At 55.1% G+C, this 27,612-nt stretch overlaps 4 protein-coding genes across 5 annotated transcripts; 2 read left to right on the forward strand and 2 right to left on the reverse strand.

Annotated features, from left to right (window-relative positions):
* The first annotated feature begins 2,231 nt into the window (after positions 1–2,231).
* Positions 2,232–8,359, forward strand: UBE2S (ubiquitin conjugating enzyme E2 S). Its single transcript, XM_032263200.1, has 4 exons — positions 2,232–2,354; positions 2,968–3,115; positions 4,961–5,151; positions 7,877–8,359. The coding sequence occupies exons 1-4, from the start codon at positions 2,352–2,354 to the stop codon at positions 8,201–8,203; spliced, it is 669 nt and encodes a 222-aa protein (XP_032119091.1). The 5' UTR covers positions 2,232–2,351; the 3' UTR covers positions 8,204–8,359.
* A 7,157-nt stretch (positions 8,360–15,516) lies between these two features.
* On the reverse strand, positions 15,517–19,390 carry RPL28 (ribosomal protein L28). Its single transcript, XM_032263197.1, has 5 exons — positions 17,923–19,390; positions 17,451–17,539; positions 17,205–17,328; positions 15,846–15,964; positions 15,517–15,651 (listed from the first exon to the last, which is right to left on the reverse strand). The coding sequence occupies exons 2-5, from the start codon at positions 17,529–17,531 to the stop codon at positions 15,562–15,564; spliced, it is 414 nt and encodes a 137-aa protein (XP_032119088.1). The 5' UTR covers positions 17,532–17,539; positions 17,923–19,390; the 3' UTR covers positions 15,517–15,561.
* On the forward strand, positions 19,390–24,370 carry TMEM238 (transmembrane protein 238). 2 transcript variants are annotated; one of them, XM_032263195.1, is made up of 2 exons: positions 19,390–20,131; positions 24,246–24,370. In XM_032263195.1, the coding sequence occupies exon 1, from the start codon at positions 19,594–19,596 to the stop codon at positions 20,122–20,124; it is 531 nt and encodes a 176-aa protein (XP_032119086.1). In that variant the 5' UTR covers positions 19,390–19,593; the 3' UTR covers positions 20,125–20,131; positions 24,246–24,370. The 2 variants fall into 2 exon arrangements, with proteins under 2 accessions (XP_032119086.1, XP_032119087.1); XM_032263196.1 differs by lacking the exon at positions 24,246–24,370 and adding an exon at positions 21,203–21,572.
* A 939-nt stretch (positions 24,371–25,309) lies between these two features.
* Positions 25,310–26,978, reverse strand: TMEM190 (transmembrane protein 190). The gene is made up of 5 exons (XM_032263202.1): positions 26,592–26,978; positions 26,479–26,514; positions 25,816–25,941; positions 25,650–25,734; positions 25,310–25,563 (listed from the first exon to the last, which is right to left on the reverse strand). Exons 1-5 carry the CDS (start codon positions 26,647–26,649, stop codon positions 25,353–25,355), a joined length of 516 nt encoding a protein of 171 aa, XP_032119093.1. The 5' UTR covers positions 26,650–26,978; the 3' UTR covers positions 25,310–25,352.
* Between the last annotated feature and the right edge of the window lie 634 nt (positions 26,979–27,612).

Here is a 27,612-nt window from a genome sequence, read left to right on the forward strand (position 1 = left end):
GTTTCCTTGTCTATTAATTGGGCTGGAATCCTCCACACCCAGCAGGCTAAAATTGAAGATCAGCAAAATGCTGATCAGCAAAATGGAATGATGGTGACTCTAAGCAGGATTGGTGGCACTGAGGATGGGGGGAAGTGATGAGATTCAGTAGATGATGTCAACAGGAACTGGTATAGATAGGACCTGGAGTGACGGGGAGCAGGAAGGGATCACCTGTAGCCATTTCTCCACAAACTAGTTATGATGATGACTTTTTATGCTGCAGCTGTTTTTTCTGCTGTTTTCGGTTTTTTTGGGTTTTCTTGGTACAGATGGTGGGAGAGGTCTCTCTCTCACTAGGTTGCCCAGTATGATCTCGAACTCCTGGGCTCAAGCAATCTACCTTGGCCTCCCACAGTGCTGGGATTACAGGCGTGAGCTACTGTACGTAGCGTTTTTTTTTTTTTAAGTTTTGTTGTTGTTGTTTTGAGATGGACTTGCTCTATTGCCCAGGCTGAGCATCCACAAGATCTCAACTCACTGCAACCTCCACCTCCTGGCTTTAACCGAGTCTCCCATCTCAGCCTCCTATGTAACTGGGATTGCAGGCCTGCATCAACACACCCAGCTAATTTTTGTATATTTAGTACAGACGGGGTTTTACCATGTTGGCCAGGCTGGTCTCCAACTCCTGACCTCAAGTGATCGGTCCACCTCAGCCTCCCAAAGTACTGGGATTACAGGCACGAGCTACCACGCCTGGCCTTGGCCATGTAGATTTCTTTCACATTTTCCTTATTCCTCTGAGACCCCATGAGGGGAAGCTGGTAGCCATGGGTCTTTTCAGGTCCCTGTGGCCAAATTAGGCCCACATGTTAATGTCCCGTCCACGGTTGAAAAGGCCAACAAACTAAGAGAGCTGCGGACGCACAGACTGGCAGAGACACCAAGACGCTACCGCGACCCCACTGCACAGATGAGCAAACGGAAGCTAACTTCAGCGTTCCCTCCTCCTCTCTAGGCACTTCCAAAAGGCCTGCTCAGGGAGCTCTGGCCGCCGTTCTCAGACAATTGCGTGACTTTTTTTTACTGACACTGAGGGCTGGAGACGGTCACCTTTCCAGGCAACTGTGTGTCCATTTCCCAGAGAGGGAAACTGAACCCCAGAGAAGGCAGGTGTGGCTGGAGGCCATGGGTCAGTCACAGGCAGAACTATGCCCTGAATAAAGGAAAAAGGCAAAGTGGGTCTCCCTGACTTCCTTCCCTGGCATCACAAGGAATTCCAGAGCCCATGTGCCACATAAAGAAACTGAGGCCTGGCGTCTTCCATGAAGCCTGGCAGGGGTCGGGGTCACACACAGAAGGCAAAGCTGTCCAAGCCTTCAAGGTCATTCTGACTGATCTTTGAGCCTTCGCAATACTAGACGTGGACCTAAAACCATTTCCAGCACAAAATGGCGCCTCGTAGATAAACGTAGCGGGAGTTCCAGCGCCCACCTTCACCACGGCTGAGAGGAGGGGGCGCGCGCGCAGCAGCGCGCAACTCATTTGCATATATAAAAATCAATGGATTTCGTTGGCTGGGAGCGGTTTGATCTGCAAGAAACTGGGTCTGTATTGGTCGCTATCCATTCCTGCCCGCCCTCTGACCGGCCTCTGTCAGCCATTGGCCCGTGCGAGTCTCGTGACCCTATAGTCACTAAGACGCATCTCTATTGGCCCGAGCGCCTTCCGTCACGCGTTTAAAACCCCGAGTCCCGCCTCTCCTCGCCATGCTCCAGCCCCGAAGACGACCGTTAGTCGCGTGCGCGACTTCCTCAGCGTCAGGGCGCGCGCGCGCGCGCGTATGCCGGGCCGTGGCGGCGTCTCATTCAAACGGCCCAATCAGCGGCCGCGTCGCCTTCCGCGTCCCCTTCCTCTCTACTTTCCTTTTTCAGCCCCTCCGTTCTTTGAGACCCCTCCCCGACACTCGCGGACCCCCATTGGCCGGCCCGCCTCCCAGCCCTCTCCGCCACTTCCCTCGCTTCTGACCACAGTTTGCGGGGGAAGGGAGCGAGCCCGTCGAACACCAAGGAACGTGCGCGCTGACGTCACGGTTGAGGCTTGGGGCTGAGGGGCTGCGGGGGGCGTGGCCTGCGGGCGGCTATAAAGAAGCTGTGGTGCGCGCGCGGCCGGCTCAGTGCGGCCGGGCACCTGGGTGGTGGGTTGTTGGACGCTGTGAGCGGCAGGTGTCGGAGGCAGCGGGGAGCTGAGCGGGACCGCCCGGGTCTCGCCAGGGCCGTAGCGGCAGCAGTTGGGCCCCCCGCCCCGGCCGGCGGGCCGAAGAACGCAGGAAGGGGGCCGGGGGGACCCGCCCCCGGCCGGCCGCAGCCATGGTGAGCGCGGGCGGCGAGGCCCGAGAGGGTGGTTGGGGGTGCCCCTGAGGGAGGAGGCGGAGTCTCCTTCGACCGGCGGCCTTGTGGGGTTTGAGGGCCATCCTGGGGGTCCCTGATTCAGATTGGGCCCTCGGGCCTTCCTGCAGGCGGAGCAGGAGCTTGGGCGGCCCGCAGTCTCCCTGGCGGCGAGGGCTCCGGGCGCTTTGCGGCCCGCCCATGGGTGTTACCGGGAGCAAGGACGCCCCGCCGCCATCTCCAGACCTGAGCCGGGGTTTCAAGGATGCGCTAACCAAAAATAAGTGGAGAAGGAGGAGAGGGTAGATCTCTGGCCCATGCGGAAGCATTGGGGCCCATGCAGGGTTAGGAGCGGGCTTTGGGGGTTTCTGGGACGGATGGATTTATCTGGAAGCCCCCTCGGGAACCCGTCCCCATTTCTCTTGGGAGTTCTGCCTGGGCAGGTGGCCTAAAGCATCGTGGGTGGGGGTCTGGGAGTTCAAGGATGATTGACAGCCTGGGGCCACTGGGTCAAGACTCGGGCAGTCTCAGCATCTTTAGGCCCTCCGGGAAGCCTAACTCTGAACGTCCGCTCACCCTGCTCTCCCACCGTGCCCAGAACTCCAACGTGGAGAACCTGCCCCCGCACATCATCCGCCTGGTGTACAAGGAGGTGACGACACTGACCACAGACCCACCCGATGGCATCAAGGTCTTTCCCAACGAGGAGGACCTCACCGACCTCCAGGTCACCATCGAGGGCCCTGGTGAGTTTGGAAGGAAAGATGGAGGGGGGTTGCTGCTTAGATCCTGCTTTAGAACAGACCACCAGAAGTACAGTACCCATTACAGGCCGGCCTTGTGTCAGGGGCGGGGGGTGCAGTGGTGGATAGGGCAGGATGCCACAAATGACAGTTATGTATCCTTTTCTCATAAGAGTTGACACATACCTGGTGATTGAGACAGTTTATCATGGGGCGGTACCCTGGATTTGAAGCAAGGCTCTCAGACATGGCTTCCCTGGACTTGAGAATGGATAGAAATGAATAGAGTGGGGAAGAGAGTTGCAGGTGGTAGGAATGGTGTCAGGAAAGGCCTGGGAGGGTAAGCCAGATGATCTCAAACTCCATCCTGCTGCGAGTGTCAGGGATGAGGAGACAAGCCAGATGCAGTATCATGGAGAGACAGGTCATAAATAACCATGTGATTTTGCAGAGCTGTTGAGAATATGGTTTCATGCAAGCTACATTTATGTTATCACCAGAATTCATACAAAGCCAGTCAGGATTTGAGAAGAGCATGTGAAGGAATGGTCTAGTCCACTGTGGTGGTGGTGGTGATGGTGGTGACAGTTGAGGTCATTCATGCCTTGGTGCATGGGGTGATAACAGGGCACAGGATCATGAAGATGGGAAGGCTCCCAGAAAGCCCCTGAGGCGGGTGGAGCTGTGTGCTTGGTAAAAACACACGAAGTATCTGTGGTTTTGGCCGGGAGCAGTGGCTCCAGCCTGTAATCCCAGCACTTTGGGAGGCCGAGGTAGGCGGATCACCTGAGGTCAGGAGTTTGAGACCAGCCTGGCCAACATGGAGAAACCCCATCTCTTTAAATAAATAAATAAAAATGTAAAAAAAAAGAAAAACACTTGAAGTAAGTTGATGGTGAAGCTGCTCAGGGCAGATCTTTTAGGGCTTCTAGGCCTCTGTAAGCAGTTTGTAGGGGAAGCTGGTGGAAGGTTTAAAGCAGGGGTATGGCAGATCCCTCCAAAGTTCCTGTTAACTGGAGTAAGGAGAGTGGGCCTGGCAGGGGGAAGAAACAGGCCAGTCAGGAAGCTAGCCTCAGAGGTGGGATGAGATTCATGAGAGGACCTAGTGGGCTATGGTCAAGCACTTGATGGGCTAGGGGAGGGACAAGCAAGTGGGCGAGTGGGAGAATGTTGATTGAGGTGGGAGGCCATGGAGTTGACAGATCGTTGGATCCTTTGTCTGAAAGTCATGTAAGTAGGCATCTTAAAGGGAGATAAGTAGGTACTTGGGTCCCTGGCGCCTGGGAAGGGCCTGTGACTGGGGTGGTCACTTGAGCCATGAGAAGGGATATCCAGGGGGTGGAGACTAGAGCTTGATAGTGACACAGCTGGGAGCTGCAAGATGGGCATCATCTCTGAGTTCTGGGTGAGGTCCTGTGGTTCCCTAGGAACCAGCCTTTCTTCCTCTTAAGAATTCTCCAGCCTGACTGGGCATGGTGGTCTATGCCTGTAATCCTAGCACTTTGGGAGGCTGAGGTGAGCAAATTGCTTGAGCCCAAGAGTGCAAGACCAGTTTGGGCAACATAGTGAGACCCTGTCTCTCCGAAAAAAGTAGCCAGACATGGCGGCAAGCCTGTAGTCCCAGCTATTTGGGAGGCTGAGGTGGGAAGATCACCTGAGCCCGGGAATTGGCAGGCTGTAATGAGCTGAGATTGTGCCACTATTTAAAAAAAAAAAAATCAGCCTGATGGCAGAGCTGGCAGGACACCCACCTGTGTCACAGCCAGACCACGGAGTCTGGGCTTTGAGGCATTGAGGTGCCTTGGGAGTCCTGAGTGCCCTGACCCTTTCCCCCTCCCTCCACTCCAGAGGGGACCCCATATGCTGGAGGTCTGTTCCGTATGAAACTCCTGCTGGGGAAGGACTTCCCTGCCTCCCCACCCAAGGGCTACTTCCTAACCAAGATCTTCCACCCGAACGTGGGCGCCAATGGCGAGATCTGCGTCAACGTGCTCAAGAGGGACTGGACAGCTGAGCTGGGCATCCGACACGTGCTGCTGGTGAGTTCTGGGCTAGGGCTGGGCCTTCTGCTTCCCGCCTCTGGAGGTCCACTGGTGTCTGAGCCATAGTGCTTTCTTTAGTTTTTCTGAGTCAGCTGTAAAGTAGTTGAAGGTTTCCATGTAAAAATCCAGGTTGCTAGCTTTCCTGGAAAGTTGAACAATGCCAGACCCAGGACACCAAGTATTGTTGAGAAGTGCCCAAGGGCACCTTGCCATGCAGGAAGTGATGGGCTCCTATTGTAACATGGTTTTCTCTTTTAAAAAAAAAAAGCGATGGGTAGACTGGTGCCGTGGCTCACACCTATAATCCCACACTTTGGGAGGCTGAGGTGGGCAGATTACTTGAGGTCAGGAGTTGGAGACCAGATTCTCTACTAAAAATGCAAAAATTAGGCCGGCGCAGTGGCTCACTCCTGTAATTCAGCACGTTGGGAGGCCAAGGTGGGTAGATCATGAGGTCAGGAATTCAAGACCAGCCTGGCAACATGGTGAAACTGTGTCTTACTAGAAATATAAAAATGAGCTGGGCATGGTGGTGGGCACCTGTAATCCCAACTACTTGGGAGGCTAAAACAGGAGAATCGCTTGAACCCAGGAGGTGGAGATTGCAGTGAGCTGAGATTGTGCCACTGCACTCTAGCCTGGGTGACAAGAGGTGGCGCCAACCTGTAATCCCAGCTACTAGGAAGGCTGAGGCAGGAGAATCACTTGAGCCCGGAAAGCGGACGTTGCAGTGAGCTGAGATCACGCCACTGCACTCCAACCTGGGTGAAATTTTTATTTAATTAAAAAATTAAATAAAACAGGGATGGGGTCTCATTTGTTGCCCAGGCTGGTCTCAAACTCCTAAACTGAAGTGATCCTCTCACGTCAGTCTCCCAAAGTGGTGGGCTTACAGAAGTGAGCCACTGCACCTAGCCTGTAGGACAGTTTTCTGACAGGTGGAAGTCAAGAGTCTGGTTAGAAGCTTTTCTTTCTCTCTTTTTAAAAGATACAGGCTCTTTGTTTCCCAGGCTGGAGTGCAGTGGCACAATCATAGCTCACTGTAGCCTTGAACTCTGGGCTCAGGTGATCTTCTGCCTCAGCTCCCTGAATGGCTGATATTACAGACATGCACCATCATACCCATCTAATTTTTAAATTTTTATGGTCTGCAGAGATGGGGTCCCATTAGAGGCTTTTTTGCTAAAGCTGAATTTACATGCCATAAAACTCACTGTTCCAAAGTATACAGCTCAGTGGTTTTTTTTAACAGTGATAGAGTTCATAAATCAGGGTTTCTCAGCCAGAGGTGATTTGGCTCCACAAGGGGTATTTTGCATCGTCAAGAGACCAAAAATGTTGTCGTCACAAGTTGGGATGCCACTAGCATCTGGTGGGTGGAGGCCAAGGGTGCTGCTCACATCCTACAGTGCACGGGGTGGTCCCATGATGAAGAATGACTTGGCCAAGGTGGAGGCGTCCTGGTCTAGGCCGGTGCTCCAAGTTCTTCACAGGCTGCTCACAGCCTGCTGCCTCCCCCATCCTCCCTGCAGGCTGAAAAAAATTTTTTTGACTTAATTTCTAATGAGCCCCTGGGGCACATGGCAGAGAGGGTGGGAAATTGGGGTTTCCTGCAATGCACAGGGAGTGGACTGAGCTCCAAGGTAAACAGACCCCGAACCTTTCCCTCCCACATGCACTGATTCCCTCCCCCTGGAGGTCATTGGAGGCTACTGGGGACATTGGCACTGAGCTCCAGGCCTGCTGGCTGCTGAGTCTGCATCTGGACCTGTTGGGGACTCAGCCAGCAAGAGAGCCGTGGGAAGGGCAGCCAGGCCTGCAGTTTGCATGCAGTGGTGAGAATTAGGGTGGGGACCTGCGTCCTGGTCACCATCAGTGATGTCTGCTGAGCCAGGTGCTGTGTGTGTGTCCTAGTGGCCCCAGGGAGCAAACAGCCTTGGCCAGTTTGCCCAGCCCACTTGAGGTTGCACCAGGGGCTGCTGGAGGCCTGGCTGCATGTCACACCTCTGCAGTCCAATTTATGCCTCAGGACAGGCTGATGAAGGGGCATTGAGAGGAATCCCCCCTCTCCTGAGGGCCACCCTCGAGGTGCACCTCAGGCCACCAGTCCTGGTGTCTTGCCCTGTTGAGTAGGGTCCAACCCAGCTATTGTCTTAGGATTTCCTATAAAAGACAGGGACAGGTCAGGATTTCTCCTCTATCTGGAAAGGTGGGAGCTTTAGAGTCCAATAGGCAGGTGTGAGGTCCTCACATCCTCAGTGGCCCTGGGGCAAGCCTCTTCCCTTTGTCCAGGCTCTGGGTCTCACTCATTGAACCCGAGGGCCTCTGAGGTGGTGATGAACAGCACAGAGGCAAATTCAAAACCATGATAGGACTCAAGTCTGGGGCTCAGGCAAGTAATGGACTCCTCAGAGGAGGCCTTGGCTTCCCCCCATCACTCAGCAAGTTCCACTGAGAACCAGGGACATTTTAAACCATTGGCCCCGTGGTGTCGTGTCCTTTTGGGAACATCTCCTGTGAGTCGGGTAACAGGAACGTGGCCTCTGAGGGAGACAGTGAGCAAAGATGAGGGAGGGTGCGGCATCGGTGGATCCTCAATCTGATCCCCCAGGCAGCTGAGTTGGGAGCAGAAGGAACAGGCAGAGCAAAAGCACCCTCTTGTGCAGGTCCGGGGTTCCTGTAGGTTGCCCAACCCTCCCTGACCCTGGGCCTCTTCCCACAGACCATCAAGTGCCTGCTGATCCACCCTAACCCCGAGTCTGCACTCAACGAGGAGGCGGGCCGCCTTCTCCTCGAGAACTATGAGGAGTATGCGGCTCGGGCCCGTCTGCTCACAGAGATCCACGGGGGCGCTGGTGGGCCCAGTAGCAGGGCCGAAGCTGGTCGTGCCCTGGCCAGTGGCACTGCAGCCTCCTCCACCGATCCTGGGGCCCCAGGGGGCGCAGGAGGGTCTGAGGGTCCCATGGCCAAGAAGCATGCTGGCGAGCGTGACAAGAAGCTGGCAGCCAAGAAAAAGACGGACAAGAAGCGGGCACTGCGGCGGCTGTAGTGGGCTCTCCTCCTCCTTCCACCGCAACCCTAACCTCTCCTGTCCCCTCCCTCCAACTCTGTCTCTAAGTTATTTAAATTATGGCTGGGGTCTGGGAGGGTACAGGGGGCACTGGGACCTGGATTTGTTTTTCTAAATAAAGTTGGAAAAGCAGCTTCTGTGTCTCACAGATGCCCAGGACTGCTGCATCTGCCACGTGGCTCCAGGAGGTTGGCTCCCCTCCAGAGGCCCTGGGTCCATGTTAAAAACCTCATGGACTGCAGCAGTGGGTCCATCTAGCTCACCAGGCCTCCTGTTTTGAGGACTGCATCCACCTCTTTGTTCTGTGGGAGGAGAGCAGTCACTACCCCTCTTTGGAGTCAGATTTCCAATCTAAAATGGGGTGGGGACCTGGCTCTAGAGTAGTGGACATGTTGGTGTGGCAGTGGCCTTCCTGCTCAGGACAGCCAGGTGTGAGCATTCTGGCTTGAGGCTTACCTCATCTGGTTCTGGACTGGGTGAAGGTTCCTTCCCATTGCATCATCTGATCCCAGCTCTGCACCAAGGATTGGTTTTTCCCTTATGGGCAACAAAGCCTGTCCCATGTGTATTTCTGCATAACAGATCACAAAGCCACTGGCTTAAAGCAACACCTACTGGAGACTTCCTGTTGGAAGTCTGGACATGGCTGAGCTCATCTCTGCTCACTGAGTGCTTTGTAGGCTGAAATTGAGTTATTGGTTCGTGTTTCTTAGTCTGTGTCTTCTTCCAAGCTCATGGTTGTTGGTTGATTTCAGTTCTTGTAGAGCTGGCATCTCTAAGCTCAGAGAAGCTGCCCTCCTTGGGCCCTAGCAGGCCTGATTTAAGGGCCTTTTCCCTTTGAAGTGCTCACCTAGTCAGGTCAGGCCCATCCAGATACTTAAGTAATAATGACAAAATCACAGGGTAGGATCCCAGCCTAGTCTTAGTTTCTGCCCTGGAGGAAAGGGATTATTCTGGGTATGCACACCAGGGGATGAGTAAACTTCCCATTAATGTCTCATTAATTAAAAAAAAAAAAAAAAAATAGGCCATGCACAGTGGCTCACACCTGTAATCCCAACTTTAGGAAGTGAAAGGATCACGAGGTCAGGAGTTAAGACCAGCTCTGAAAACACAGTGAGATCCCATATCTACAAAAAGTAAAAATATGTGGCCGGGAGCAGTGACTCACATAATCCCAGTACTTTGGGAGGCCGAGGCAGGCAGATTGCCTGAGGTAGAGAGTTTGAGACCAGCCTGACCAACAGAGAAACCTTGCCTCTACTGAAAATACAAAATTAGCAGGGCATGGTGACACATGCCTGTAATCCCAGCTACTGAGGAGGCTGAGGCAGGAGAATCACTTGAACCTGGGAGGTAGAGGTTGTGGTGAGCCAAGATAGTGCCATTGTACTCCAGCCTGGGCAACAAGCAAAACTCTCTCTCAAAAAAAGAGTAAAAGTACATTTACAATAAAAAAATCTGAAAGTTCTGACCCATAGGAGAGTGGAAAACTCAAAGATAGCTTTAGTCCCAAAGGAATTTGCCTATTCTAATAAAACAGCTGAGGTTGAAACCTAGGGCTCAACCTCTAAAAGGGGTCTGCTCCTTCCTTGAGCCCTTGCCCCCAGTGATGATCCCCCATGCTAAGGGAGAAAAGGAACCAAAAATCTGCGCTCCTCCCTACCTGTAGCGGTGCGGGGAGCAAAGAAAAACAAGGGAAAAAAACCCTACAGATTTTCAGATCAAATTCACATCACTGGCCTTCCAAGAAATCTCAAGCCCTGTGTTTATCATCAAGCATTTCTGCATAAGAGAAGCAGACAGTCCTTGCTGAGGGAAGGTGCATGCCTCCTGGGCCTTGGGGAACCCACTGAAATAAATTAACCAATTATATAGTAAAAATGTAGCTCTGGTCTTAGACCCTGACAGAGTTTCTAAATCCCTTGGAATCTCCCGGGTAATAGGAGCAGTCTTTGTTGCAATGGAGTCATCTTTGATGGGCCCTAGGTGGCTTCAGGAAGGGGGTTGGTCACTGGAAATACCAAGGCAGAATTAGAGTTGGGAATTTCAGCCCCACCCACCCCTACCAATCTTTGGGAAGAGAGGGGCTGAAGGTTGAGGTCAATGATCTATGGTCAATGATTTGTTTAATATGCCATCTAATGAAACCTCCATTAAAACCGTAAACGAGGCAGGACACAGTGGTTTACGCTTGTAATCCCAGCACTTTGGAAGGCTGAGGCAGGCAGATCACCTGAGATCAGGAGTTTGAGACCATCCTGGCCAACGTGGTGAAATCTTGTCTCTATCGAAAATACAAAAATTATGCTGGACACGGTGGTGCCTGTCTGTAATTCCAGCTACTTGGGAGGTTGAGGCTAGGAAAATCACTTGAACCTGGGAGGCGGAGGTTGCAGTGAGCCGAGATCGCATCACTGCACTCCAGCCTGGGTGACAGAGCAAGACTTCATCTCAAAAAAAATTAGCCAGGCATGGTGGTGTGGGCCTGTAATCTCAGCTCTTCAGGAGGTGGAAGAATGAGGGTCGCTTGAGCCAGGCAGGTTGAGGCTGCAGTGACCTATGATAGTGCCACTGCACTCCAGCCTGGGTGACAGAGACGCTTCCTCAAAACAAACTGGGCACAGTGGTTCACCTATAATCTCAGCACTTTGGGAGGCCGAGGTTGGCGGATCACTTCAGGTTATGAGCTCCTGGCCAATGGGGCGAAACCCCATCTCAAGTAAAAATACAAAAATTAGGCCGGGTGCGGTGGCTCACGCCTGTAATCCCAGCACTTTGGGAGGCCGAGGCGGGTGGATCACGAGGTCAGGAGATCGAGACCATCCTGGTCAACATGGTGAAACCCCGTCTCTACTAAAAATACAAAAATTAGCTGGGCATGGTGGCGCGTACCTGTAGTCCCAGCTACTCGGGAGGCTGAGGCAGGAGAATTGCCTGAGCCCAGGAGGCGGAGGTCACGGTGAGCCGAGATCGCGCCATTGCACTCCAGCCTGGGTAACAAGAGCGAAACTCCGTCTCAAAAAAAAAAAAAAAAAATTAGCCATGCATTGTGGTACATGCCAATAGCCTCAGCTATTCAGAAGGCTGAGGCATGAGAATTGCTTGAACCGGCAAGGCAGAGGTTGCAGTGAGCTGAGATTGCACCACTGCCCTCCAGTCTGGGCAATAGAGTGAGACTCTGTCTCAACCCCCCAACCCTGCACCTCCCCACATACACAACAAAATGTATAAAGAGTTCTTACAATTCAATAAGAAAAAAAAAACAAAATACAAAATAAAAATTGGCAAAAACACAAGCACTTCACAAAACAGGAAATACAAATGGCTGCTTAACACAAGTAAAGGTGCTCAACATCATTAGTAATTGGGAAAATGCAAATGTAGACCAAGATTGATGCCATTACATTCCTTGGAGATTAACAATTAAATCTGAGAATACCAAGTGTAGGTAAGGTGGCAGAGCACTAGGAATTCCTATAGACTCCAGTTGGAAGAGTGAGATGGTAAAGCCCGTTTTGAAACTTTGTAGTAAAGTCAAAACTCAACTTACTCCTCAACCATCTTTTTTGTTTTGGTTTGGTTTTCATTTACATCAAGGTTCCCTTTATTTTTATTTCTTTACAACCATCCATGCTGCGGTAACTCCCTCCTGTGGCTCAAGCCCAAATCCCATTCTAGAAATTCTCATTCCCATTTCTTTTGTTTTTTTGAGATAGAGTTTCGCTGTGTCACCTAGCCTGGGGAGCAATGGTGCAATCTCAGCTCATTGCAACCTATGCCTCACGAATTTCAAGTGATTTCATGCCTCAACCTCCCGAGTAGTTGGAATTACAGGCAGGTGCCACCAAGCTGGGCTAACTTTTTTATTTTTAGTAGAGACAGGATTTCACCACGTTGGCCAGGCTGGTCCCATACTCCTGGCCTCAAGTGACCCACCTGCGTCAGCCTCCCAAAGTGCTGGGATTACAGGCGTGAGCCACCGTACCCTGACTCACATTCCCATTTCTGACTCTACAGGACATAGGTTGTTTTCTTTAAAAAGATGGGTTATCACTATGCTGTACAAGTTGGCCTCAAACTCCCAGGCTCAACTGATCCATCTCCCACCTCAGCCTCCCTAGTAGTTGGGACTATAGGCACGTACCACCATGCCCAGCTCTCATGTACTTGCACATACACAACAAGTTTAAAACATTTGTCCCAATTACAAACAGTGTAAACATGCTTGTATATTCAAGAAATATTTCACAGCACAACATAATCAAAACTAAGCAAGTCACAAAAGATACTACAGCTTGAATGCCTCATACACAATTCAAAAATAAGCAAAAATAAATTCTCATACATATGTTGGTGGTAAACTATAAAAGAAAACGAGGCGGCCGGGTGTAATGGCTCACTCCTGTAATCCTAGCATTTTGAGAGGACAAGGAAGGCAGATGGCTTGAGCTCACAAGTTAAAGACCAGACTGGGCAACATGGCAAAACCCTCTCTGTACAAAAAATACAAAAATCAGCTGGGTGTCATGGTGTATGCCTGTAGTCTCAGCTACTCAGGAGGCTGAGGTGGGAGGATGGCTTGAGCATGGCAGGCAGAGGTTGCAGTGAGCCAAGATCGTGCCACTGCACTTTAGCCTGAGTGACAGAGCCAGACCTTGCCTCAAAAAGGAAAAGAAAGCAAGTAACTTCCATAAAAGTCAGAATAATGTTCACCTCCAGCCAGGGTTGAATCCATGGGTGGTTTTGAGGGTCTATAGTCTTCAATTTCTTGACCTGGGTATTGGTTACATAGGTGTTTGCTTTATGATTTTTTCTTTTTCTTTTTTTTTTGGAGACGGAGTTTCACTCTTGTTACCCAGGCTGGAATGCAATGGCGCGATCTCGGCTCACCGCAACCTCCGCCTCCTGGGTTCAGGCAATTCTCCTGCCTCAGCCTCCTGAGTAGCTGGCATTACAGGCACACGCCACCATGCCCAGCTAATTTTTTGTAGTTTTAGTAGAGATGGGGTTTCACCATGTTGACCAGGATGGTCTCGATCTCTTGACCTCGTGATCCACCCGCCTCGGCCTCCCAAAGTGCTGGGATTACAAGCGTGAGCCACCGCGCCCGGCCGATTTTTTCTTTTCTTTTGAGACGGAGTCTCACTCTTTGGCCACGCTGGAGTGCATCTCACATAGTGAGACCTTGTCTCTACAAAAATATTTAAAAATTAAGGACGGGCGTGGTAGCTCATGCCTATAATCCCAGCACTTTGGGAGGCCAAGGTGGGCAGATCACCTGTGGTCAGGAGTTTGAGACCAGCCTGGCCAACATGGTGAAACCCCATCTCTAAAAATAAATAATTAGCTGGGTGTGGTGTTGTCCACCTGTGGCATCAGCTACTTGGGAGACTGAGGTGGAAGGATTGTTTGAGCCCAGGAGTTCAAGACCAGCCTGACCAATATGGTGAAACCCTGTCTCTACTGAAAATAGAAAAATTAGCCAGGCATGGTGGCAGGCACCTGTAGTCCCAGCTACTCGGGGCTGAGGCAGAATCACTTGAACCCCGGAGGTGGAGGCTGCAGTGAGCCAGGGTCATGCCATTGCACTCAAGCCTGGGCAAGAGTAATACTCTGTCTCAAATAAAAAATAAAAAATAAAAAAAAAATCCAAAGGATTGGTGATCGCCGGGGCCTAGAGGAAACGTGCATGGCAGTGGCTGCTTCATGGATACTGGGTATCCATTCGGGATGATGAAATGTTCTGGAATAAGATAGGGGTTGTGTTTGCAAAGCTTTGTGAAGACTAAAAATCACTGAATCATGCACTTTAGCATGGACTTTGTTATGTGAATTCTATGTTTTGTTTTTTGGAGACAGGGTCTTACTCTGAGCCTAAGGGCCAGCTAGGAGCTTCAAAGAGGAAAGGCCTAGGAGACTGCAGCCTAAGGAGGCCGGGGAGACAGGGCCAGATCCGAGGACTTGCTGGCCCTAGATAAGGGTTTAGGCTTTTATTCCTCATGGGAGGTGGGCACAGGTCTGATTTATCATTGGTAATGATCAATTTGCTACTGTGTAAAGAACAGCTTGGAGGGACAGCAAGGGAGCAGGCAGGTGTGGGAGGCTGGTGGGAGCAGGGACCATTGGAGGCGTGATTCAGACATGCCACGGGTGGTCTCAGACAGGGAGCAGAGGCTTCTGAATTGGGTCCCCCAGGATGGCAGGAACCAGGGGTGCCCTGGATGTTGGATCCTTGGTCCCTGGCAGTGGCTGAGTAGGTGCCCAGGAAACATGTTGGGATCAACAGCATGACTCCCCTCATCCAAGCCTCTCGAATGTCTTGGTGTCTTCCAGGCTGCAGTGCAGTGGTGGGATCATGGGCTCACTGTACCCTCATGCTCCTGGCTCAGGTGGCCCACCCACATCAGCCTCTACCCAACCTCTGAGTACCTGAGACCACAGGTGGCACATCACCACACCCAGCTAAGTTTATTTTTTTAGACAGTGTCTCACTATGTTGCCTAGGATGGTCTCAAACCCCTGGCCTCACAAGCTGTAAAAAACACTAGGAAGAAAACTGTACAAAGCAAACAGGAGGGCTGGGCAATGAGAAGCTACTTTATAACGGGTGGCCCAGGAGCTGAGCCCTGAGTGACAAGAGCCAGCTCAGAGAGATTGGGGAGGGATGGGCACAGCTGGAGGGCTGGGTGTAGACAATGCTCAGGCTGTTCAATGCCTGCTGCTACGCTGCACCTTGGGGCTGCCACCTCCCTTGCAGGTATGAGCCACCACTCACCAAGTTGTCCATCTCAAAGATGGTGCCGCATCAAGCAAAGCCCACCCCCTCCTAGTGTGGCTGTGCCCACTCCCTGGATGTGAAAGTGGTCTTTGTCATGTCACACCTGTTATCCCCCAGGTGTTGGGAACACCACAAGGCCTCAAACCCTGCTGCAGCACCAGGGCCCAGAACAGGGCTGTGGGCAGCTCAGGGTCCAGGCCTCAGTCCATACTCTTCTGGGCTAGAAAAGGCCTTTTTTCTGAATGGAAGCCACAACCCCAGCTGGGCGTCTTCAGACCACCTCACAATGGGACCGTAGGTCTAGATCACAGGTCAGCAAGCTTTTTCTGTGAAACAGTGACTCTCACCCCCATCAGTGCTGAGACAGCTACCCGACCCCTCCTGCATGGCTAGCTATCACATCACCTCTAGATGGACAAGCTGACATGCATGTTTTGATGACATGGCCTGAATGACAACACACAAGGCCAGAGCTCCCCAAAACTCTTCAAAAAGGGAGGCACAGTCAAGGCAGGTGAGAAGGCCAGCTGACTTTATTGCTTTGAGAGCAGGGGGCTCAGGAGCTCTTGGTGGGGCGGGTCCGCTTCCTCTTCACCATCACAGGCTTCTGGCTGCGCAGGATGGCGCTAGCCCTGCGGATAGCTGCCTAGGGGGCGGGGAGGGCAGAGCAAGGCTCAGCTCACACACCACAAGCCACCCCCAGGCCCATGCTGGGGGTGGGGGGAATAGGCTGAAAGCAAGAATCCATCCCTCCCCAGCCCATTATGCAACCAGAAGTGGGAGGCCCTTCCCCACAGCACTGGCCAGCCTCCCCTAGCCTGACCCCCAACCCCGGCTCACCATGCGCAGGTCGGGCCGGTACTTGTTCTTGCGTATCATGTGTCTGATGCTGCTGAGCGTGGCGCGAGCATTCTTGTTGATGGTGGTCCGCACGTAGGAGGTAGCAGGCTTCCGCTGGCCTGGTTGAGAATGAGGGAGGTCCTGGGGTCAGTCAACCTAACCTGTACCTTAAGGGCACCTCACAGGTGTAGACACAGTCTCACACTGAGAAGATGAGCACCCTGGGCCGATGGTGGACGCCTGGGCAGGCCGGCAGGTAGCTGTCTCCCCACCTGTCCATTTAACAGAAGCTCGCTCATCATCAGAGTACTGAGGAGACGGCTTCTGTCACACTCATAGCCCAATTCTGTCCACCACAAAAACACCCCTTACCCATGCCAGGAAGTTGCCGCTTCAGTCAGGGTCTGGTCCAGGTCCAGCCAGAGCCCAAGCTCCTGGTAATGGGTATGAGCAGCTTCCCAAGAAGCCCAGACCCATCACCACAGCAGTGGTTAAACATCAGCTCATTGGCTGAGAGGGGCTTGACCCCAGAGCAGGGTTTACCCCACACTCCATCCAGTCCCTTACTCTAGGAAGGGCCACCTGTTATTTGCCAATTCAAGTGCTTTCAGGATGCCCCAGAAAGGGGTCTCCAGGTGCAAGCAATTGGCTGCTCCCTGGACTGTGCATCCCTGAGACAGGAGGACCACTAGCCAGCAGGCTGTGTTTGTTGCTCCCATTGAATGAAAGGGCCTTTGGCTCTGAAGCAGTTCCAATCAGGGACCTGAGAAAAACTCACTCTAAAAAAACAAAACACAGCCTTCGCCAAGAACACAAGCGAAGCTGGACTCCTCCATCAGAAACCCCCCCCTCACACGAACTCAAGGAATCCCAAAAAAGGCCTGTGCCTGACAGCACAGTGTATAGGGCGGGGTCCTCCGGACCTCTTCTCCAACCTACACAGGCAGAATGGGAGTCGAATGACTGCGACCAAGCCAGCTTGCTAAGTGTGGCAGCGAGGGCCCCTCTCCTGTTGTGCCTCAATTTTCCCACCTGTGAGATGAAGCCTTCCATCCCCACCCTGACTTGCTTTGAGGATTTCATCTGAAAACGGCAACCCTGTCCCTCAACTCTCAACAACCACCGGGGAAGTTCAGGTCCTTTTTCGTTTCAACACTTTACAAGTGAGGACGCCGGCTAGACGCGGGCGGCTCCCAGAGCTGGCAAGTCGGCGGAGAGGGAAGTCAGTTCCCAGGCCGACATCCTGGCGCCAGGGATGCTCGCCGCGGTGGCAGTGTCACTATTCCCGCCTGAGAGTAAAAAATCACAGCTCTTGCCCCAGGAAGGGGTCCACTCTCGCCCAAGCCAGTTAAAACTCACCGGATCTCCGCTTCATGACCACCACAACACCTTTGCCGTCGGCTGCCGGCTCCACGCCCACAGTCTTGCGGTGAATCAGCCCGTTGTAGCGGAAGGAGTTGCGGGCCTTCAAGTTATTGGGCTCCTGGGAAGCAGGCGGCACAGGGCATGGTGAAGACACGGAGGCCCGCGAAGGTCCCGCCCTCCGACCGAGGCAGGACCCAGGACCCTCCTCCCGCAGGAGCCACGCATCTGGGCCCCACTTACGGTGCTGTAGGTCTGCTTGTTCCTCTTGATCAGGAAACTGGAGCAGTTCCGCACGACCATCCATTGCAGATGCGCAGACATGGCGGCGGCTGCGGGGAAACAGGCACGTGGAAGGCGTCAGACACGGAGAACTAAACCGCGGTTGGGCCCCGGGCCCCGTTCGGACAGCAAAGGAAGAGAGCGACTGGGAACCTGGGTGAATGGGAGACACTTCAGGGCAGACGGCGACCTGGAACTCTGACAGGCGGGACTGAGTGACCTAAGGCGGCGGGCGCGAACTCAGACAGCCGAGACTAACTGCGGGCAATGAAGGTGAGGGGAAAATAACCTGAGAATCCACAACGACTTCAGTTGGCGGGGATGGGGATCCGCCAAGGGCTCTTGAGGCCCAAGGGGAGAAAGCAGGCAGGGGAGAGTGGGCGGCGGGCGCGAGATGGCGGCCACGCCGGGCAGGGGAAGAGCGCACCCTCACCTCCTCTCGCGGCGCCGACCTGAGGCGGAAAGAGGCGGGCAAGGGGCGGGGCGACGACTTTAATAGCGGATACGCATTTCCGCTTCCTCTCTGGGCGGGCGCCACAGGGGTCGTCGGTCCCCGCCTCCGAGGCGGCTCCAGGATGTTCGGCTACTTCCGCCGACCAAACGCTCAACGCTCGGGAATACTCGGAACTCTGGTTAAAGGACCGACAGAATGTCCGGAAGTTTTCGGAACTCCACGGCTGGATTTCCTAATGGCTCCAATTCGAGAAGTCCCGGGACCCATTCCTACCCGTTGTCTCTCCGGTATTGCTCTCCCAGCGCTTGTCACTGTAATTGGCATATGATGGACGCTCAATAAACTTTTGTTTTATGAATGAACTTGTGAATGCGAGACCTATGTAAGCCTAGCCCCGACACGATATTTCCGGTCTTCGTAAGCCCAAGCGGTGACGGCCGATGAAGGCGCCGAGGCCCGCTCGGGTACTTTCGGAACCATCCGGAAACGCTCTTCGGAGAGGTGTGCCTCTTCGGAAACACTCCGTCTTCATTCGGAATCCCTCGGCTAATCTCGGCAGCCCCCTTGCAGTTCGCCCTCCCCAGAGTTTTCTTTAAATAAACCCTTAAACTGTTCAAGCCTGGCGAGAACCTACACGGAAACTTCTCGCAGACTGCCAGCCCAGGGGAGCGCGATGCTCTCTAAGGGAGAGTTATTTGGAGGGAGAGAGATTTGCATGTGGCTGCTCTTGGCTCCCTTTAGGGATTCCACAGATTCGCCCGTCCTCTTCCCTGCCCTCCACCTGTGGCTCCAGCCTGCAGTGTGCCTGTCAAAACCCATCAGCTCCCTGGGAGGTTATGATCCGCTGTCAGGGCTACCCTAAAGGGCAGGAGCTTTGCCTGATATTTCTCTGTGTCCTCGGCCTCACCCACGCGGCATGGCACTGGGGAGGCCTCAGAGACTCCTACTAAACAAAACGACTGAGAGTGCTTGTGTCACCTCCCCAGGGCGCCTTAACTTGCCGTTCCACCCGGGAACTCCTTGGGGCAGGGCCCTCTTCTGATCCGTAGGACTATCCATAGACAGTCGGGGTTTACGCAGCCTCCTCCACGGGTGCGCTCTGTACCTGATTGGGTCCTTCTTTGTGCCCTTGGCTTCATTCGCTGGGCACACAGGAGACCCCAGAAGATACGCGCGGAGTGAACCCCCACCGCGAGCTTCCCCCCTTAGACCACCCCGACTACTGGTTTTTGCGTCCCAGATACCCTTGAGGTCTAGGGGCCTTGTCAGATCTGCACAAGGCTCCGGGAGGCGGACACTGAGCAGAAACAACGCCACGCCCGGCTCCGAGTGTCCCATGCTGCCACCACTAAAATGCCCTGATTTTTGGCCATGTGTGACCTCCCTGGGTGGCACGGGCCCTGAACCACCCGTGGCTGTGCGCCTGGCTACCCCAGCGCAGGCCTCTGAGCAACAGTCCGTGCCCGGAAACCAAGGCCGAGGCAACCCCGGCCGGGTCGGTTCGCGCCCAGCCCGGTCGGTTCGCGCCCAGCCCAGCTCAGGTGACCAGGCGGGAACTTGGCACACCTGGCGCAGTCCCCTGACCCCGCCCCAGGCCGGGCCGCACCCCGGAACGCTCTCTCCGGGCGCCAGCGGCGGCGGTACAGGGCCATGGCGGCTGCGGCAGCGGTGTGCGCCTCGCAGGGGCCCCCGCCGAGTGCACCGTCCGCGCCAGCAGCTGCGCCCGCACCCGCGACCGGCCTGGGCCGCTGCCGGATGGCGCTGCTGTTGGCCGTGGCGCTGGACGTGGCGGGCATGGCGGCGCTGCTGACCGGCGTGTTCGCGCAGCTGCAGGTGCGCGGCCGCGACTTCGGGGACCTGCTTATCTACTCGGGCGCGCTGCTGGTGTTCCTGAGCCTGCTGGGCTGGATCCTCTGGTACACGGGCAACATCGAGATCTCGCGCCAGGAGCTGGAGCGCGACTACGGCCTGCGGCCCTCGGCGCTCGCCCGCCTGGCGCGCAAGCTCTCCCGCCGCTGGTCGGCGCCCGCCGCCGCCGGCTCGCGCCCCACGCCCGGCTCCCGGAGAGCGCGCCGAGCCACCCGGGCGCCCCCGCCGCCCGCCGCCGGCTCCCGCCGCGTGCGCCTGCAGCTCGCCACGCTCGAGGCCGGGCCCGGGGCGGCGGGCGGGGGCAGCGAATGAGGCCCAGGTGAGGGGCAGGCGGGCGGGGCGGCGGGGGAAACGCAGGGCCTGAGGGAGGGACGTGGGGAATGGAGACAGACGGGGAGCGTTAGACAGATTGAGACGGAGAGCGGCCATGGGGTTGTAGAGTCCCAGCGCGGGTGGACACCAGATGGGGAGACTGGCCGAGAACCGCAGACAGCGGGCACAGGTGCAGACGTGGGGGAGGCTGTGAGACCCTGCCCTGGAGGTGAGGTGGGAAGTGTGGCGGCCGAGTCACAGGCCCCCCACGGGGAGATCCACACTCGCTCCAGCCTCCAGGTGCACCAGGCCGCCCCCCCGCGCCCCGCTCCTTTTTTTTTTTTTTTTTGGTTTCGTTTTGGTTTGGTTTGGTTGTTGTCGTTTGGGGTTGTTTTGAGACAGGGTCTCTCACTGTCACCCAGGCTGGAGAGCAGTGGCGTGATTTTGGCTCACCACAGCCTCGACCTCCTAGGCTCAAGCAATCCTCCCACCTCAGCCTCCCAAGTAGCTGGGACTATAGGCGTGCACCACCTTGCCGGGCTAATTTTTGTATTTTTAGTAGAGACGGGGTTTTCCCATGTTGGCCAGGCTGGTCTCAAACTCCTGAGCTTATGGGATCTGCTCTCCTTGGCCTCCCAAAGTGCTGGGATTACAGGTGTGAGCCATGCAGCCTGGCCCCCCCGTTTAATCCTCTCGATGTAACTGGGTCTCTGAGGTCACTACTATTACCATCTCCATTCTGCAATGGAGGAAACTGAAGCACAGAGAGGCGCCACTTTTGCCCAAAGCCACACAACACGGAGGTGGAGGATCTGGGATTCTCCTGACCTGTAGTCCTAGGAGAGGAGGAGTAAGAAGGACCAACCGTGGCAGAAGAAGTGAAGCCACCACACATTCACTCCCCTTTCCCCTCTACCTTCTCTTTCCTAAACACACCTCTCCAGCTTGCTGCCTCTGCTCAAAGACCTGCTGTGGCTCCCTCTTCACCTTTGGTTAAACTGAAGCACCCACTGGGCTCTGGAGCCCCCATATTTTGTCCCCATTTCTCCTGCCTCTCTGCAGTAATGATGTCTCTCAGTCTACAGATGGCCAGTTGGTCCCTGTTCCTGCTCTTCTCTATATGAGGAGTGCCCTTGGCTGTCTCCACTCCACCTAGAAAACTTCTCACATGTTTAAGATCCAACTCAATTTCTCTGGCTTTCTCTGGATCTTCATATTGTCTGAGTGACTCCTCTTGCTGCGTGTATGGCCGTCTGCTGGGTCTGTGTTGGTACAGTCTCTCCCACCTGACGGGGAGTGCCTTGAGGGTAAGACCTAGATTCCTGGTGCCCTTGTTCCTAGCATTGCCCAGCAAAAAGGGTGAAATCAGGAAAGGTTGGTGGTTGGGTAGGAAGGTGGAAGGATGGATGGATAAATGGACGGAAGAATTGATGGCTGGATGGGTGGATGGATGGGTGGATGGGTAGATGAGTGGGTGGGTGGATGGGTAGATGGGTAGATGGATGGGTGGACGATGGATGAATTGTTTGATGGATGGATGGGTGAATGGATAGATGGATGTGTGGATGAATGGGTGAATGGGTAGATGGGTGGGTGGGTGGATGGGTGGATGGATGGATGAATTGTTTGATGGATGGGTGAATGGATAGATGGATGGGTGGGTGGGTGGATGGGTAGATGGGTGGGTGGGTGGATGGGTAGATGGTTAGATGGGTAGATGGATGGGTAGATGGGTGAGTGGGTGGATGGGTAGATGGATGGGTGGATGGGTAGGTGGATGGGTGGATGGATGGATGAATTGTTTGATGGATGGATAGGTGAATGGATAGATGGATGGGTGAATGGGTAGATGGGTGGGGGGTGGATGGGTAGATGTATGGGTGGATGGATGGATGAATTGTTTGATGGATGGATGGGTGAATGGACAGATGGGGGTGGGTGGATGGGTGAATGAATGGGTTGGTTGATGCAGAGATGTGATTGAATTGATGGATGGATGGGTTGTTTTGTGGGTAGATGTGGGTAGGTGTTGGATTGGTGGATGAACCATGAATGGATATGGCTTGGGAGGGAGCCTTGCCTGATATTTCTCTGTGTCCTCGGCCTCACCATGCAGCATGGTGCTGGGGGAGGCCTCAGAGACTCCTAGTGAACAGAAGGAATGAGGGTACCTGTGTCACCGCCCTGGGACACCTCACCTTGCAGTTACACCTAGGAACTCCTTGGGGCAGGGGCCTTGGCTGCTCCATAGGATTATCCATAGACAGTCGGGGTTTGCCCAGCCTCTGTGCATGCTCTGGATAGGTAGATGGGTGAATGGGAGGTTGGATGGATCGTTGGGGCTGATTGACGGGTACACAGATGAGTGGATGAATGTATTTATTGGAATATGGATGGATGGGTGACTGAATCCATCTCTCAAATAGGGGTTTGGTAAAAGAATTAAACCTTCCTTTCCTAGGACATTCTGTGTAGGTAAAGAATTAACTTTTCTCCTATGCATCCAGAATGTTACCAGTTATGTATTATTCTTAGTGAGATTTGAAGAAATAGTCGCCCCAATCATACTCTACGTGCCATGGTTCAGTTCAGGGGATAGGGTAAAAGAGCATGAATAACCGCTTGCTCAGGCGAAGCGTGAGCTGACATGGAGCTTGGCATGGAATGCAACAGTAAGCACCTGCAGTCACTCTCACCTTTGAAAATCCTGGCTGAGCACGGTGGCTCACACCCGTAATCCCAGCACTTTGGGAGACCGAGGTGGGAGAATTGCTTGAACCTGGGAAGCGAAGGTTGCAATGAGCCAAGGTCACGCCACTGGGCGACAGAACGAGACCCGTCTCAAAAAAAAGGAAGAAAAAAAGAAAATCCTTTATGAGGCCAGGCACAGTGGTAATCCCAGCACTTTGGGAGACTGAGGCAGGTGGATAACCTGAGGTCAGGAATTCGAGACAAACCTGGCAAATGTGGCAAAATCCCATCTCCACTAAAAAGACAAAATTTAACTGGGTATGGTGGTGGATACCTATAATCCCAGTTACTCCGGAGGCTGAGGCAGGAGAATCACTTGGACCTGGGAGACGGAAGTTGCAGTGAACCAAGATCACACCACTGCACTCCAGCTTGGGCAACAGAGCGAGACTCCATCTCAAAAAAATAAAAAGAAAATCCTTTACGTAGCTCAAACGTCTAACACAGCTGCACAGGCCTCCACTCTTGGAGGCTCCACCAAAGACTCAGACCACGCTGACTTGAACAAAGGCCCCACTTACAGGGAAAATGAGCCTGTTCAGACCCAGGACTCCCCCTTACTGGGGAGGGTGAGCAATGTCTGGCACAGGAAGGACAGAGAACCTGCATTTTAGCAGAGGGACACACGGATTTCTAGCTCTGGTAGCCCCCAGAACCTCCAAGACCACCATGAGCAGCAGAGCGGAGCCATCCCCATCGCTCTGTCGTCCAGGCTGGAGTGCAGTGGTGCAATCATGGCTCACTGCAGTCTCGATCTCCTGGACTCCAGCCATCCTCCCACCTCAGCCTCACAAGAAGCTGGAGCTACAGGTACGAGAGACAGGGTCTCCCTATGTTACCCAGGCTGGTGTCAAACTCCTGGGCTCAAGTGATCCTCCTGCCTGCAGCCAAAGTGCTAAAGTGAGGGTCCGAAATGAGGGCCACAGTGCCCAGCCTCCCTCTGTCTTCTCTGTGTCTGCCTTTCTCCCTCTCTCCCTCTTCGTCTCTGAGACTCTGTCTCCCAGGTCTCTTTCTTTGTCTCTGTGCCTCTGTCCTTCCCCTTCTGAATCTCCATGTCTCCCCTTCTTCTGTGTCTCCCCCTGTCTTCTGCGTCTCCCCCTCTTTTCTGCCTCTCCCTCTCTCTCCTTCTGCGCCTCCCCCTCTGCCTGTCCCTGGCTCACATTCCCTGTCTTCTACCCATGGATTCCAGTGGGTAAAAGGCACACACTTATGCACACACTCAGTAAATAAGGGCATGCAGGGACGAAGAAGCAAGGGCAGGTGGAAGGGGTTCCCTGCCTCTGCCCCCCCAGGCTGCTGGGTGGTGCACCCCGAACACAGGGACAGGAGGGGTTCCTGAGCAGTCACTCACTCCACCCTCACTCCCGCAGCAACCCCTCGGCCCCAGCTGTCAGGACCAGAATGAGATGTGCAGCTGCCCCTACATCGGCGGCCAGCAGGACACCCCCTGCCCACCTCCCTCCTCACCTGGATAAAAAACAGATTCACCTCAGCACTGCCTGTCTGTCTCGGAGAGGAACCTGCTGGGGTGGGAATGGAGACGAGATGGCCTGCTTCCTTCTAGGGCCCAGGTGGGCCTGGCCACACCCGAGGTGAGGCGGCCCCTGCCCTGGGGAGCCCGGGAGCCCTGGGGATATAGGCACCCAGGCTTATGCTGCCTCTTCTCAGAGGGGACCCGGGAGGGGGTGGGGGTAAGGCTCTCAGCCCAGACCCCTCTACTCTACCCAGACCTCCCTGGGTGTGTTTGGATTCTCCGAGAAACAGACACAGAGGCAAATTGGATTTGTGAGATGTTTATTGGGGAAACACTTTTGAAGGGTAACTTGGTGCAGGGAGATGGAGGGATGGGTAGGGTGAGTCCTGGACCGCAGCGCCCTCCAAGAAAATTGCCCCTGGCCACTAGGAGCTGGGAGCTGGCTTTGTTGTCCATGGGGGAGGCCCCTGCCCTTCAAGAAGGCGCCTTGTACCCGGAACCCCCACCCCTTGCCTCGCCAAGCTCAGTTACTGGTTGAGAGCCGCCCATGGTCATCTAGGTGCATCCAGGGTGGGTTCAGGGGCACTTCATGTGGCAGGAGACTGAGGGGGATATTTCCCCAGCTGTGCCATGCCCCTCCCCGCCAGTCCAGGCACCCCTTAGCCCCCGCCATCCCCACATGCCCCCAGTCACCCCATTTCAGACCCTCCTTCCAGCCCGTGCACACCTCTGCCCCGCCAGTCCAGGGCCCCCGTGAGCCCAGCTCTCCTTCATCTCAGATCCCCTCCACTTACCTCCCAGACCTCTCTCATTCCAGGGTCCCCCTCAGCTCACACCCCCATGCACAGCCTGTGCCCCCTGAGCTCCCATCCCCAAGCCCCCTGCAGCCTCCACCTGTACCCCCACCTCTGTGTGCACCATGCCTCTGCTCCCCACAGCTCTCCGAGAAGAGACCACGCGTCCACACACCATATCTGTATTGAGTGCTTCCCTGGGGACACCCCTAATCTTCGTCTTCCACGCCCTCCGTCTCCTCTCCCTCTTCTGTCCCTTCCCCCTCGGTGCCCCCCTCCGTGTCCTTGCCCGATTTGACCATGGAGCTGGATGTCTTCTTGCTCCCTCGTTCCTTGGAGAGCAGCGAGACCCTCCGGGATAGGTCGCAGTTACCCGCCAGGAAGCTGGGAGTGTGCAGCAGGTCCCGGCGCCTGGCCCACCTGCAGAGAGAGCAAACCGCTCAGCCCCCGCAGCCCCCCTGGATCCCTGGGGATGCAGGCACCCACCCCAGCCCAGGCCCACTCACCAGAACAAGCAGACGCCGCAGCTCAAGAAGAGGAGGCCGCCACACGTCCAGCCCAGCGCCCACATGTGCTTCCTCCGCATGTTTTCTGGACAAGGGAGGCAGGGTTAAGACCCGGGGCTTCTGCACCAGACCCACCCCCCCGGGAGCTGGGACCCGGGGCCCTCACCATCTGGACGCTGGTGGTAGCAGACCCCATCGCGATAGCAGCACCGTAGGCGCAGGCAGAGGTTGGGGCTGTCGATGGCCGCCTGGCCCCCACAGCTCTCCCGGTCCCACACATCACCCTCACAGCCTGGGGACCAACCACCAGTGGCTGGCTTCTTCACAGCGCCCCGCCTCAAAGGCCTCAGACACGGGATGCCAAGGCCACGCTCCCAGGCTGCCTTCCTGGTGCTTACTCCGTGCAGGACTCAGGGGTCCAGGCCCAGCCCCTCCTCCCTCAGACCCCACGGATCCAGGCCCAGCTCCTCCTCCCTCAGACCAGGAGTCCAGGCCCCAGTCCCTCCTCCCTCAGACCCAGGGGTCCAGGCCCAGGCCCTCCTCCTTCAGACCCAGGGGTCCAGGCCCAGGCCCTCCTCCCTCAGACCCAGGAGTCCAGGCCCCCAGCCGCTCCTCCCTCAGACCCAGGGGTCCAAGGCCCCCAGTCCCTCCTCCCTCAGACCCAGGAGTCCAGGCCCCCAGCCCCTCCTCCTTCAGACCCTCTGGTCCAGGCCCAAAGCCCCTCCTCCCCCAGACCCAGGAGTCCAGGCCCCCAGCCCCTCCTCCCTCAGACCCAGGGGTCCAATCTGGGCTCTTCTCCCTCAGACCCAGGATTTCATCCACTGCTCACTCCATGGATAGAAGAATCCCTGGATTCCATTCCCGTCTGTGAGAGAAAGGGCAGTGTTGGGCTGTGTGGGGCCGGGTGCCCTCCTCAGAGCCCTCCTCTGTTCCCGGCCTCACCTGCCGAGCCCTGAAGCAGCAGGAGCAGGCCCAGCGCAGGGATCCCAGAGCCCAACATGTCGCCTCCCCAGACCTCTGGGCTGCTGTGGGGAGAGGCCTCACAGGACCACGCCCTAGCAACCGGCCCGGCCCCGCCCCCCAGCCCCCCAGCCCCAGGATTCTGAGTTCTGTTGCTAGGGAGTCCCCAAAGCAATGGGGATGAGGGGGTGGGGGCTTCACACCAGCCTGGCCATGCCTGGTCCAGGGCGTTGATTCTTTAGGGACTTGGTGGAAGAGAGGGGCGTCTCAGGTTTAGAAGAGCCTCTTGGCAGGCCGGGAGCCGTGGCTCACACCTGTAATCCCAGCATTTTGGGAGGCTGAGGTGAGGGGATCACTTGAGGTCAGGAGTTCAAGACCTGCCTGGCCAACATCGTGAAACCCTGTCTACTAAAAATGCAAAAATTAGCTGAGCGTGGTGGCGGGCACCTGCAGTCCCAGATACTCAGGAGGCTGAGGCATGATAATCACTTGAACCAGGCAGGTGGAGGTTGCAGTGAGCAGGGATTTTGCCACTGCGCTCCAGCTTGGGTGGCAGAGCAAGACTCCATCTCAAAAAAAAGAAAAAAAAAAAAAGCCTGGCCGGGCACGGTGGCTCACGCCTGTAATCCCAGCACTTTGGGAGGCTGAGGCGGGTGGATCACGAGGTCAAGAGATCGAGACCATCCTGGTCAACACGGTGAAACCCCGTCTCCACTAAAACTACAAAAAATCAGCTGGGCATGGTGGTGCATGCCTGTAATCCCAGCTACTCAGGAGGTTGAGGCAGGAGAATTGCCTGAACCCAGGAGGCGGAGGTTGCGGTGAGCCGAGATTGCGCCATTGCACTCCAGCCTGGGTAACAAGAGTGAAACTCTGTCTCAAACAAACAAAACAAAACAAAACAAAACAAAAGCCTCCTGGGCAACTTTTGGCAGGAAAGAGACGTCTGGAAGGGCGTGGGGTTCTGGGGCCATATCACCCAGGGTGCCCTGAGGGGTGGGGA

This window comes from Sapajus apella, unplaced genomic scaffold (assembly GCF_009761245.1).
Source record: "Sapajus apella isolate SASKATOON/1434 unplaced genomic scaffold, GSC_monkey_1.0 scaffold135, whole genome shotgun sequence".
Taxonomy (NCBI): domain Eukaryota; kingdom Metazoa; phylum Chordata; class Mammalia; order Primates; family Cebidae; genus Sapajus; species Sapajus apella.